The 12,977-nt window shown below is 44.0% G+C and overlaps 1 protein-coding gene across 2 annotated transcripts in view; it reads left to right on the forward strand.

Moving 5' to 3' along the window:
- Positions 1–1,546: 1,546 nt before the first annotated feature.
- The window catches only part of FBXL2 (F-box and leucine rich repeat protein 2), a 40,316-nt gene continuing 28,885 nt past the window's right edge, over positions 1,547–12,977 (forward strand). The window contains exons 1-3 of one of the 2 annotated variants that reach the window (XM_037070850.1): positions 1,547–1,611; positions 8,219–8,280; positions 8,428–8,521. In XM_037070850.1, coding sequence (XP_036926745.1) covers positions 1,609–1,611; positions 8,219–8,280; positions 8,428–8,521 — 159 coding nt within the window. In that variant the 5' untranslated portion in view covers positions 1,547–1,608. The remainder of the gene's footprint in view (positions 1,612–8,218; positions 8,281–8,427; positions 8,522–12,977) is intronic. The other variant, XM_037070851.1, reaches the window with a different exon arrangement.

Below are 12,977 nucleotides of genomic sequence, written 5' to 3' on the forward strand. Positions count from 1 at the left end.
CCATAGTTGTATCTTCAAACTGACCATCCAGATCGTAGGATCTGTGTTCATTCACTCATTCAGTCAGTCAGTCAATCATCAATGTTTGTTAAACACCGACTCTAAGTCAGGAACTGTTCCAAACACTAGGAGCACAGAGGTGGAACGAGGCAGACATCTGCTATTCCAGGGTGAAGAGACAGGCAGTAATTCCTATGCCAAAACACCCTCAAGATCATTTCAAGGAGTACTAAGTATTTTGAAAACAAGACAGTTATGAAAGAGAGGGTGACTGGGGTGAGAAAGAATAACTGGGGTGAGAGCCTTTAGACCGAATGGTCAGCAAAGGCTTCTGGGAAGATGACGTGTGAGAAGACGACTGACTTGCGTCAGGTGACGGGATGGAGGAAGACTTTCAAATACAGGAAGGCTCTGTCGCTGAGGCTTGTAAGTGGGAAAGTGTTTGACACGTGTGAGGAACCTCGGGAAATAAAAGGTGGCTAGTACGGAGTGAGTGAGGGAAGGGAGGTAGGAGATGAGGTTAGAGCAGTAGGCAAGGCCCCCGTCATGGAGGGCCTTGGAGACAACGGAAGAGTTTAGATCTTTCTCCTGAGTGCCACAAGGAGCCACTGAAACACGGCTGTCCTGTGGGCTGTAGGAGGGAAGGCAGGTGGTGTGGAGACTCAGGTAACACAACAGACGATGGCAGCTGTGATATGGAGGTGGTGAGAAATGGATGGGCGCAGGCTTATTTAGAGTCCAGAACGTTTGTTAATGGACTGGGTGGGAGGCGTGAGTCTGGGAGAGACTCAAGAACGATCTGTAGGTGTTTGTCCTGAACAGCAAAGGGGACAGAGGGAACTTTTGCTGGGATAAGGAGGACTGGAGAGTACGAAGCTTAGATCAAAAGTCTTATTTGGGCTTTATTAAGTTCGAGATGCCTATTAGACATTCTAGGGGAAATGTCAGATCTGCTGCGGATTATGTCTCTTCTTCACAGACTTAATGGGCTGGGTGTGAAGTTGCCTTCAACTGTATTAGAAATAGTCAACAAATTACCTACTGATTTCAGAAATTAGGAGTGTACACACACAATGCTACTCCATGAATTGACATTCAAAGATAATTTTAATTGAAAAAGTAGATTATTAAAGGTGCATATGGTTTGCTTCCAATTTTAAGACTACAGTATAATAAGTATTCGTTGGAAGCAGATAAACTGGAACACAAGCAGTGGTTGCCTCAGCTGCTGGCACTTGGCACGGTTCTATTCCTGTACCTGTGTGAGCTGTTTCTTAAATAAAGACTCCATAAAGGGCTTTTCTAGCTGAGCGGTCTGCTGTTCGGCTGTCAGGTGAGGGATGTCAAGGTGCTCTGGGTGATGATGGACCAGGTGCAAAGTTAGGGACAGCAAAGAGACCCCGCCCCAGAGTCCAGCGTGGGGCACCGAGGGGGCGGTCCAAGGGGGGGTGTACCACGCCTCTGTGTCACGTGCTCGCCGTTCGCCAATGGCAGTCTCCCGAGCCCACCTTGGGGACGGGGCGGGGCGCCCAGCTGGCGTCACCAGGACAACGGGCGTTGCCGCCGCCTTGTGACTCGAGCTGTGGGCGCGCTGGCGGCTCTTCGGCCATGGTGAGTCTGGGGGCCGCGCCGGCCGGCCGCCCCGCCCTTCCCGGCCCTGGCTGTGTCCCAGGGCGGCCGCCTGCTAGGGTACCGCGGGCGGCAGCGGGGGCGCCGAGAGGCCGGGCCGCGGCCTGCGGGGCTCGGGGGCTGGGCAGGGCTGGGCGGGCCCGGGGGAGGGGATCCCTGGAGGACGCGGAACGCCCGCTGCCCCGGGCGAGGGCGACGCAGCTGCTTCTGCGGCTGACTCTCTGGGTCACTGCTGGGACCCCCCCTCCTGGTGGACGGCGTGACGCTATTTGGCTGTGGCGAGCCGGGGAAGCCACCCAGAGAGGGTGTGGTCCACAAGGAAGGATATGAATCAATATCATGTATTTATATTAGAACTACGTTTATTGCAGCCTGTGGGCTTCCTGTCTGGTTTCTGCAGTTGTGTATATACAAATATGTAATACATGTGTATTTCTTTCCGATTCATCCTTCTGGCAGGTTTTTTTAAAAAAAATTTATAGCATGTGGAGATTTAAATTTGTAATTTGGGAGATTTTCCCTCCTTTCTTAAAAAATGGGGGCAGGAGGATTTTATCTGCACGCAGCACCCTCAGGAATTCATAGTACATTACCTGAATTCCGTCAACTTGAGAGTGGGCGTACCTCCTGGCGCCCATTAACCTCGTTTTTATAAAACCGGACTTGAAGACGCAGCTGAGATGTTGACTTAAACAGAACTCGGGAAATTGCCAGCCATAGGTGTGTTTTCTCCAGAGGCCTCCCGAGTGTGTAAAGGGAGAGCCGAGCCGACTCTCCACTTGGAGACACACCTTCGGCATAGAATACGGGAGAGGGGCTGGGGCGGGTAATAAGGAAATGCCTATTTTTAAGAAACAGGTTTCTTTCTTTCTTTCTTTGTTTAAGCCATCGGTGATTTAGTGTGGATTAGTGGAGGTGCTGAGTTGAGAATGCAGGGTGCTTCCCAAGTGCCAGTTGGCCTTCTGGAGGGAAAAGTCTACCGTTTGGACCCTCGGCTGACTCTGTTTTTTTCTAAGTGAGGAGAGGCGTGGTAGGAAGGGAGGGTGTGTAGTGGGCATCTCTCTCTGACTGTAGAACAACCACCGGCCAGGTGTGTGGCTTGTGGATAACAGGAAAAGAACATCACCCACAAATAACAGCGAGGTCTTTTTTATCTGGTGTGTTTCTTTTTAATTATGGACTGCTTTAAAGTGACAAATTAATGGAGCCAGCAAGAGCCTTAGAAGATGAAATTGATAGAACGCTTGTGTTTTAAATATCGCAATGACTGACTTTTATGTTACATGTGAGAACAACCCTTACAGTCAAGGAAGCATACTCAGGAATTAATTTTCACCTCTCTCTGAAGTCTCGAATTCCTCCTGTTGTCCATTTTCTTTCTCTTCTCCTTCCCCTCCCATTCTGACCCACAGTTCACCTTGATTTACTTGTGAATTTTGGAGGGTTTTTTTACTCTAAAATAAGAGCATTTTACTGTAGTTGTATACAGTAAATACAACTACAGGCTGCGTTGCTGAACTTAGAAATGCTTTGCTTTTGGTGCATTGTTAAGCATTAAGATTTTATTTTGTGGGAGGGATTCGACTGGGTGAAAAGCTGAGGTCTGAGCTCCGAGGAAGGTGGGGAATGAGTGGATGATGTGGGAGGGGCCATGAGGAGGCTTCCTACATAAGCCCCAAAACTGTATTTGAGGTTGTAACATTAACCTCCGTTAAATGCTTGAATTTAAACATATAACTTTAGCAGTTGATATAAATGACTTGGCTTGTGAATTTTGGAATTCTTTATTTCTCTATGAAACTTTCTTCAATTAAGCCACTTGTTTCTGTTGCCTGTATAAAAATGATGGCAGCTGACATTGATTTTGGATATTCTATATATGAGACATTTTTTTTCTAAGCACCTTTATGTCTTATTTCACTATCACAACAACCCTGGGAAGACACCATTTTCCCATTTTAGAGGTGAGGACATTGAGGCACAGAGAGGTAATGTAACTTGCCCAGGTCACCCCGCTGATAATTTGAGCCAGATTTCAAAACCAGGCAGTTTGTCACAGACCCTGCTTATGAATTAAACTAATGTATAGTGTATCATTATATGTTCCTCAATATATTTGCCACATATATATATGTGAGGAAATTCGTTTTCTTCCTTGGATTTTAATGTGAGCACATGCGAGTACTTACATTTGTTGTTCCTGGCACTGGACTAGATGCCACAGGGCAAATTAGGGATGCCTGGCCCTCCCTCCCCTTCCTTTTCCCTCTCCTCTTTCACTAAGATGAAATGAGGAAGAATTGACGAAGACAGGCTATGAGATTAGGGTCCATAGGGTCGTGGCTGTAATAGCACTGAAAATTTCTCCTGTCACTTCGGTGTGTGTTCGGGAATTGGCACCAGTGTTAGTGAATCAGAAAGGCCAGGGCTTCACATAAAGGCGTTTAGGTTTGAGGGGGGGGATGAAACTTTAGAAAATAAAACTGTATTTTCTGAGATTTTTCCTAATATTAACTTTGACATTTATTTTAGTTGTGTACTCTAAAATACATAAATATTATGTAAAATGCATAAAAACATAAAATGTTCCAAAAGCAAATAATTGTTCAAACTTTAATTCATATGGATCAAAATATACATTAGGACGCTAATCACCTCTAGGTTTTTTTTAAATTGCTTTACTATGCCATTCCTTTAGCTTGCAAGGCAGATTGATTTTTTGGAAATTAAAAAAAAAGTGTACACTATTTGTAGTATACACTTTTCCCATTTTCATTCGTGCTCTTGGACTGTCCCCTACTTTGGCACTTCCCTTTCTGTAATGGTGTTGGAAGCAGACGGTGAGGGAAAAACTTTAAAGTGTATCTGAGGTCCGCAGACAGTTTTGGTCTGTTTGCCATCCCGTGATATAATCCATAGAGCCTCCATAATGAGATCTGTGTTAGTACACTGTGGAACGAAGAGGTTTCTCTATTACTTTTTTTTTCACCCTTGACAGTGTTGGACTCCCTTGTGTCTGCGCTGGGGTTGGAACGTGGTTTTTAGTACTTAATTTGAACAGTAATTCTCTTTCATAGAGCCTTTTACTGTGTCTAGTTTTAGGCTGACCAGTTCACATTTCATTTAATCCTTCCAACATTCCTCGGAGATTGGCATTATACCCATTTAACACTCAGATGGATTAGGCAGTTGGCCCAGGGTCTCATAGCTGACGAGTGGCAGAGCCAGGATTTGAACTGTAGACCAGCGTGTCTTCAAAGTCTGGCTTCTCAACCATCATGCTGTGGCTTCTTTTCAAACCAGAGATCGTGCCCAGCGCCTGGTGTGAGCGTACTACACCCAAATTAAGAGTCTCGGTGTCTTAGCAATGGAGCCCGCAATCTCTTTTTTATTTTATGACAAGCTCTCTTTGTGCAGGGTTTACTTGGCTTTCCTGCCGGCCACGTCTGGGCATCCAGAGCTCAGATATGGACAGGTGTGGGTTGAACTACACGCTGACCCCTGCCATCCCTGCGTCACATTGTGCCTCACTTCTGCCCTGTCGTGTCTGCCTCAGCCACTGCCACTCCCAGCCCCGGAGTGGCCTTGAAAGAGATGGGGCTGGGGCCGAGCAGTGCAGTCTCTGGGAAAGGTTTTGTGGAGTCAGAGTCATACAGTGTGTGGCCTTTTGTCCGTGTCTTCTTTCCTGTGGCATGGTGTTTTCAAGGCTCCTTGCTGTTGTACTGTGTGTTAGTACTTCATTCCTTTTGATTGGTGAGTCATTTTCCATTGTATGGACATTCCCCACTTTGTTTATCTCTTCTTCAGCTGATGGACATTGGATTGTTTCCACCTTGGGGCTATTAAAAATAAGGCTGCTACGAACACGCATGTGCTGGGTTTTGTATGGCCGCATTCTCATTTCTCCTAGGTAGTTACCCAGGGTTGGAGTTGCTGGCTCAGAAGGGAACTCTGTGTTTAACCTTTGAAAAACTGCCAGACTGTTTTCCAAAGTGGCTATTTGGAACTATTTTACGTTCTGACCAGTGGTACGTGGGGGTTTTGATTTCTCCACATTCTCGCCATTATGTGTTACCTGTCTGGCTTCAGCCGTCTTTCTGCCTGTGACGTGTCCTGTGTTTTTGACTTCTATGTCCCTGAAGACTAATGAATGATGGTGAACATTTTAAAAGTGTGTTTATTGGCTACTTGCATATCTTCTTTGCAGACATTCTATTCAAATTCCATGTCCCTTTTTAAACTGGTTTACCCATCTTTTTATTGTTGAATTATGAGAGCTTTTTAATATAGATTCTGGATACAGCCCTTTTATCAGATACACTATTTGCAAGTATTTTCTCCTATTTTGTGGGTTTTCTTTGAACTTTTTTGGTGATGCCCTTTGAAACACAGAGGTTTTTGATTTTGATCAAGTCCATTGTATCTGTTTTTTCTTTGGTTGCTTATACTTTCAGTATCATATCTAAGAATCCATTATATAATTCAAGGTTACCAAGATTTATACTTGGGTTTTGTTTTAAGGGTGGTAGTTTTAACTCGTATTTATTGAGGTCTTTGATCAATTTTGGGTTAACGTTGTATATCTTGTGAGGTAGGGGTCTAAATCTGTTGTTTTGCGTGTTGATAGCCAGCTGTCCTGGCCCCATTTGTTGAAAAGACTGTTCTTTCCCCCATTGAAGTACCTTGACAGGCTTGTCAAGAATCAGTTGCCCGTAAATACCAGGTTTACTTCTGGACTCTCCATTCTGTTTCATTGATCTGCATGTCTATCCTTACGGCAGCACCACAGCGTTTCAGTTACCATAGTTTTGCAGTAAGCTTTTTAAAAAAAATATTTTGTTTATTTATTTATAGAGAGGGTGGAAAAGAAGGAGAGAGGGAGAGAAATACTGATGTGTGGCTGCCTCTCGCACACCCCTACTGGGGACCTAGCACGCAACCCAGGCACGTGCCCTGACTGGGAATTGAACTGGTGACCCTTTGGTTCAACACAGCCCACACTCAATCCACTGAGACGCACCAGCTAGGACTATGCAGTAAGCTTTGAAATCAGGAAGTGTGAGTTCGTTTCCCTTTTCGAGATTACAGTTATGCATTGCTTAATGATGGGGAGACATTCTGAGAAATGCCTCGCTAGGCAGTTTCATCACTGTGTGAACTTACACAAATCCCCGGGGTGCAGCCTGCTGCACACCTAGGCTATATGGTATATCCTCTTGGTCCCAGGTTATAAACTTGTACAGCATGTTGCTGTACTGAATACTATACGCAGTTGTCACACAATTGTAAGTATTTGTGTATCTAAGCGTACATAACCATGAAAAGGTGCAGTAAGAATACAGTATCAAAGCCCTGAGTGGTATGGCTCAGGGGCACGGTCCCATAAAGCAAAAGATGGCCTATTCGATTCCTAGGTTGCTGGCTCAGTCCTTGGTCAGGGCACATGCAAGAGGTAACCAATCAGTGTTTCTCTCCCTCTCTTTCCCCCTTCTTCTCCTCTCTCTGAAAATAAAGAAATAAAGTTTTTAAAAAGTACCGTGTAAAAGATACCAACAGTACGGCTGTATAGGGCGCTGAGCGGGGATGGAGTTTGCGGGACCGGAAGCTGCCCCGGGGAGTCCGTGAGCTGGAGCGGTGCCTGAGTGGGAAGGCCCGGGGCATTTCCGTGACTTTGCTGAGCACTTGATGACACTGCCCTCCGCACCGCCGCAGACATGAGGAGCGCATCACACTGCGCTGTTACGAGGCCTACAGCGCCCCCAGGGCCATGGGAATCTTTCAGCTCTGTTACCATCCTGTGGGCCCACCCTGGTGCATGCAGTGCTTCCCTGACCAGGGCATCGAGATACCGTGGCTACTCTGGGTCCCTTGCCTTTCCATATGTATTTTAGGGTCAACTTTTCCATTTTGTTAAATTTATGGATCAGCTTGAGAAATGTTGCTAATGTAACACTATTAAATCTTCCAATTCATGAACATGGGTTGTGAGTATATTTGTGTTTTTAAATTTCTCTCCACAATGCTTTGTGTAAGTTTTCAATATCTGTTTTACATTTCTTGAAATTTATTAATAAGTTTTTTATTATTCTTATTGCTGTTGTAAAAGATTTTTTTTTAAATGTCAGTTTCAGGTTTTCATTGCTAAGGTGTGGAAATACAGTGTATTTTTATATAAATATATCATATTTGTATTCCGTATCCTGCAACCTTGATCAACTCCTTGATTAGTTCTAATAATTTCTTTTGTGATTTTAAAAGACTTTTCTATGTACAAGATTGTCATCTGTGATTAGCGTTTGTTTTACTTCTTTTTGATCAAGATGCTTTTTATTTATTTTCTTGCCTAATAACCTTGACTAAAACCTTCAGTACAATGCAGTATAGAAATGGCTGCATTGCCACTTTTAAAATAAAATAGTGATAGGATATGAACTGTTCTGAAAGCTGTTAATATTGGAGTGTGGTGGCTTCCTAAAATTAGTCTCACATCTGTGGGACAGTGATTGGGGTGTTCTGATCTGAAAAAACATGTAACTTTTAAAAAAATCGATTGAGGAACACTAACAAGTTCCCTTTTATCTCCTTTTAGGTTTTCTCAAATAATGATGAAGGCCTTATTAACAAAAAGTTACCAAAAGAACTTCTTTTAAGGTAAGTAAGTATAGATAAGCTTTAGATAAAGAATTCAGATTTGATTCCATCATCAAATTCCAAGACAGTCTTCTTTCTCACTGTGAGTCCATAGCACAGAAAAACAGACAGAATTAGCCTAACTGACTTTTTGTTTTTGTTTTATAGAATGCTGTTCAGCTTGTTGTTAAATTTTACTTGGTCTAATCCAGAATGTACTAAGTATGTACATAGCATTGGTCTGGATTCTTTTTGTAATGTGGTAAGTATTGTAATAATCTTCAGTAGGTGCCATTGTTTTGGTATCAGTAGATAACCTTGGTGTAGTCAATAACATGAGGAGAGAGTATTGTTAAGGTTGTGAGCTCCTGAAGTCGCAGACATCCAGTTATTTTCTGATAAATTTGTTTTAAAACAAGTACAGTTATGTTCTTACTGAGCATTTAAAATGCTCTCAGCCCAAATATGGATGTTTTTATCCATTTTATGAGGATTATGTGCTAGGTGGCAGTGAGCACCATATACGACGGGCCTTTCGTCCTTTGTTTGTGGCGCCCCCGAATGTACAGTGAGTGCTACTTTCCGTGTCATTTTACCGAGTAAAGCCATCAACCAACCGTTGCTGACCCCGAGGCCCTGCGGTTTCCTTTGGTGCTTGCTCCCCAGTCACCACATACATCTCATTGTAGGTTTGGATGTTACATTTTAATTGTTTACAGATAGTAAATATACATCTATGTGGTGATCTTTGTGTGCCATTTCCCAAACTCTTTTTATATTGGGTTGGCCACAAAGTTTATTTGTTTTTTTGTATACAGTGGCTCTAGTGGTGTTTAGTTGTCTTTAACTTCATTCGAAACAACTTTATTGTTAGAGTGTGTTGTGACAGCTGTCTTGTCACTGTGCATTTAAAAAAAAACATCAAGATTGGTGAATTTTTATGTAGCCATTTTAATATTGAAGATGGAAGAAGATATGTGACATTTTTGGCATATTAGGCTTTATTATTTTAAGAAAGGTTAAAGTGCAACTGAAATGCAAAAAAAAAAAGATTTATGCAGTGCATGGAGAAGGCGCTGTGACTGATGGAACGTTTCAAAAGTGGTTTGCGACGTTTCTCAACACTGTCGACATTTTGGCCAAATAATTCCTTGCTGTAGGGCTGCCTTATGCACTGGAGGATGTGTAGCAGCGCCCCTGGCCTCCACCCACTAGAAACCAATAGTGGGAGACAGCTGACACACTCAGAATATCCAAATCAATAAAGTTATTGGTGAAATGAAAATGTCTCTTATTTCATAGAAACAACTAAACAAGAGTTTTGCCAACCCAATATCACTGATGTTACACCAAACAAACAGAAAAACTGGTTTTGTACACAACAGATATGGAAAACATAGGGTCAACGAAGCTAGTTTCCTCACTGCATGGCTTCTCAGAGCCTCAGTGCGCTAGTAGGCGTCGTGAAGCTCCCAGATGCATAGTGGTGGCATTTTAAACTGACCCTGGAACCCTTTTAATCCTCTGTGGAGAAAAGGCTGGGAGGCGCTGGCATTCAGTAGGAGACTTACTAGCTGCCTCCTTTCCCTGGCTGTGCTAAATCTCATCTGAACTCCTGGGGAATGAGTATGAATTTTGTTTGGAGTTCACCACAGGGTCACGCTGTATAGGCCACAGATTACTAACTTTTGCTGTCCTCAGAAACAGGGTGAGGACTTGGCTCCTTTGTGGTGGGGATCACGTTTCAGGGCTTCAGAGGCTGTGTCATGAGTCATCAGGTGTTGTCTGTCACTGTTGTCACGAGCTCATGCTACTCAGTTAATAAAAAAGGAAACGAACTCATGGCAGGCTCATGTGAAAAATACATCCATTATATTTTATTTCAATAAAACAAGATTTGTTTGGCTAAGGCAGCATTTTTGGCATTGTAGACCGTTTGAAAGTTAAGCAAGTGCTAACAAGGGAAGAATGAAGTGTTTATTATGAAACCCGCGAAGTCCTGGTTAAGCACAATAAGCCATTAGAAGCAGCGTGGCTGGGTTAGGGTGGCAGGCGGTCAGCATGACTGTGGGGGGCGCTGTCCACAACAGGCTACAGGATGGAGGTGTCCCCTGGAACTGGGCAAGGTTTCATTGTTGGTCTGAGCAGGTTTTAGCACAGACCTCAAGCGGTAACATGAACATGTCATTTTTCCTCGGGGGAGTCGTCACCAGCTCCAGGCAGACCCTTATTCGTTATCAGCACTGGGGTGTGATTAAACTGCACCGTGCTCCTGAATGCTGCTGCTGTCTGTGACTCCAGGCTGCTGACTTAGTATTTTTTCCCTTCTGGTAGGTTTAGCGTTTATACTGTACTCAGCCATGGAGCAGTTTCTATCTATTGAGCACCGCCCCCCGCCCAAATCAGGAAATTATATTACTTTTTGTGCTAATGTGATTTCTGAACTGCTGTTTTAGAAATTTTAGTTCTTTTAAAGATCTGCGATGGAGCCAGCTGTTAAGAGTCCCAGAGTTACAGGGTTTTTAAAAATACATATTTTATTTATTTATTTTTAGAGAAAGGGAGGGAAAGAAACATCAATGTGTGGTTGCCTCTCAGGCATCCCCAACTGGGGACCTGGTCCACAACCCAGGCACGTGCCCTGACAGGAAATTAAGCTGGTGACCCTTTGGTTCACAGGCCAGCGCCCAATTCACTGAGCCACACCAGCCAGGGCCTGGAGTTACAGTTTTTGAATCATGCCACACGGCTCATATATAGGTCATTTTTCAAAAAGAATTGCCATTCGAGAGCAAATACGCATAGTGTATCTATTCCTAGGTTTGCATCTCCACTTCTTCCTTTGGAGTCTGCGAGGGGAATTGAGGTGTCAGCACCGCCACCGTGCGCCTTCTCTGCTCTGGAATCTCAAAGTCAGCACTGGTCACTCCTGGTGTTTTAACTTTTGTCGGCCTTTAAATCATTTCTGCCGTTTTACTCTCAGACTTTATATTCTCAGTAACAGTAGCTCTCCCCTCGCCTAGCTAACCTTCCTAAGCAAACTTTTGGAGGTTTGAGCCAGGTTACCGAAGCAGCCATCTGCGTCACCAGTCGGGTGGGGAGCTTCACTGTGCTGGGGTAGATGATGTCTTCACACTTTCGGTCTGTCCGAGGCCCGCATTGTTATTTCACCGGCGGTCTTCGCCACAGCGCACTGTCACTCCCCTTCTCGTGGAATTCCTTCTCACCTTCAGTCTCGCCGCATCAGTAGGTGTGATTCTTTGACTTTCTGGTCACCTTCCTTGCTTGTAGGCGAGGTCATTCCTCCCCCGCCTTTGGGACTGCCTCTGTTACCACCCCCTTAAACTCTGCCAGCTTCCAGGCAGGTCCGGTGGAGCCTCAGCTTCCGCTGTGGACCATGAACAAGTGTAGCCTGGGCTGATACGCTGCTGTCCATCTGTTTATGTCACTTCGCATCACTCAGAAAGATCTGTGAGGTTTTCGTTCCATCCGAACATCTTAACGCCAGTTTTAAGGCAACCCAATATTCACAGATTTCTTCTGCCACCCAGTTTTAGTTTGTTAATTAACACATTATTACAGTTTTGCTTTTTTTTTATGGCTTTCACTCATAAATTCAAGGTGTTCAAGTTCTCCCTGTCTACCTTCTCTCTCACACATTTCAACAATACAGCTTGTGATTTTATTCTTCCTTGGGAGGCAGTTGTATGGGAATATCTAATTTGTCGTAATCTGTGGATCTAGTATTAGTGAGTTGTGTTGTTATTGCCTACGTTTGTCTTCGTCACTGCTGTTTATATTACGTCTGGAGCCCGCCTCGGTTGGGATTTCAGCTTCCCCACCGACTGGTTGTGATCCCAAAGCGACTTAACTCTCTGGGCCATGATTTCACGTATCTAGGAGTTGGTAAGAGTAACATTGCCAGCCTTGTGGCATTGTTGCTAGCTCTCAGAGTACCTGGCATGTGATGACTGTTAAGTAAGTGTTCGTTTCTTGTTATTAATTGGTATCATTTTGGAGGCCTGAAAACCCACGCACTCTGTGCTGTTGGGCAGTCAGTTCTAGTGCGAACCACCCGTGAAAGCCGCTGTCCTGAAACGGACCTAGTTTACGGCCCTGCCAGCAGTGTCTCAGGGAAGAGCCTGCTTCTTCAGTAAGTTAAGAAGCCCGTCAGCTGACTTATATTTTAAAAATCAAGTCTTTCCTCTTCCAGGAGCTTGATTGTGGATTCTTTAATATCGGCGGCGTTCTGGCAGTAGAGTCGTCACTGTTTCGGCCTCCTGCGTTTGCACGGAGTCAGCGCTCTTTCCTCTGACTGTGGTCCTTCCTCTTGTTTAAAATGTCTTTATATAAATGTAGTCAGAAGCTGGCTGACTTCCGTTTACGGTGTTTTATTTTAGTTACTTTTTAGTGCCCAATGTTGATGATGAAACCTTTACTCATGAATTAGTAATGGAATAATTGGAACGGAGCCATAAAATAATCTATTCTTTATCAGAAAATGTAATGGTTACATTTTTTAATAATGAGCTAATTAGCTGTAACTTCTTTTGAAAATGTGGAGGGTCCAAACCAGAGAGAGGCTGTACATTCATGGGAGGCTAGCTTTCCTGTGTTGGAGTCATTTTCTTTCTTTAATCTTTTCTTTATTAGATTTTAAATTAAAAAGCTTGATAACTCCAGCAAGTGACACAATAAAAGATGCATAGAGAAAAGAT

This window comes from Sturnira hondurensis, unplaced genomic scaffold (assembly GCF_014824575.4).
Source record: "Sturnira hondurensis isolate 20B ecotype Veracruz unplaced genomic scaffold, ASM1482457v3 Scaffold0019006, whole genome shotgun sequence".
NCBI classification, from domain to species: Eukaryota; Metazoa; Chordata; class Mammalia; order Chiroptera; family Phyllostomidae; genus Sturnira; species Sturnira hondurensis.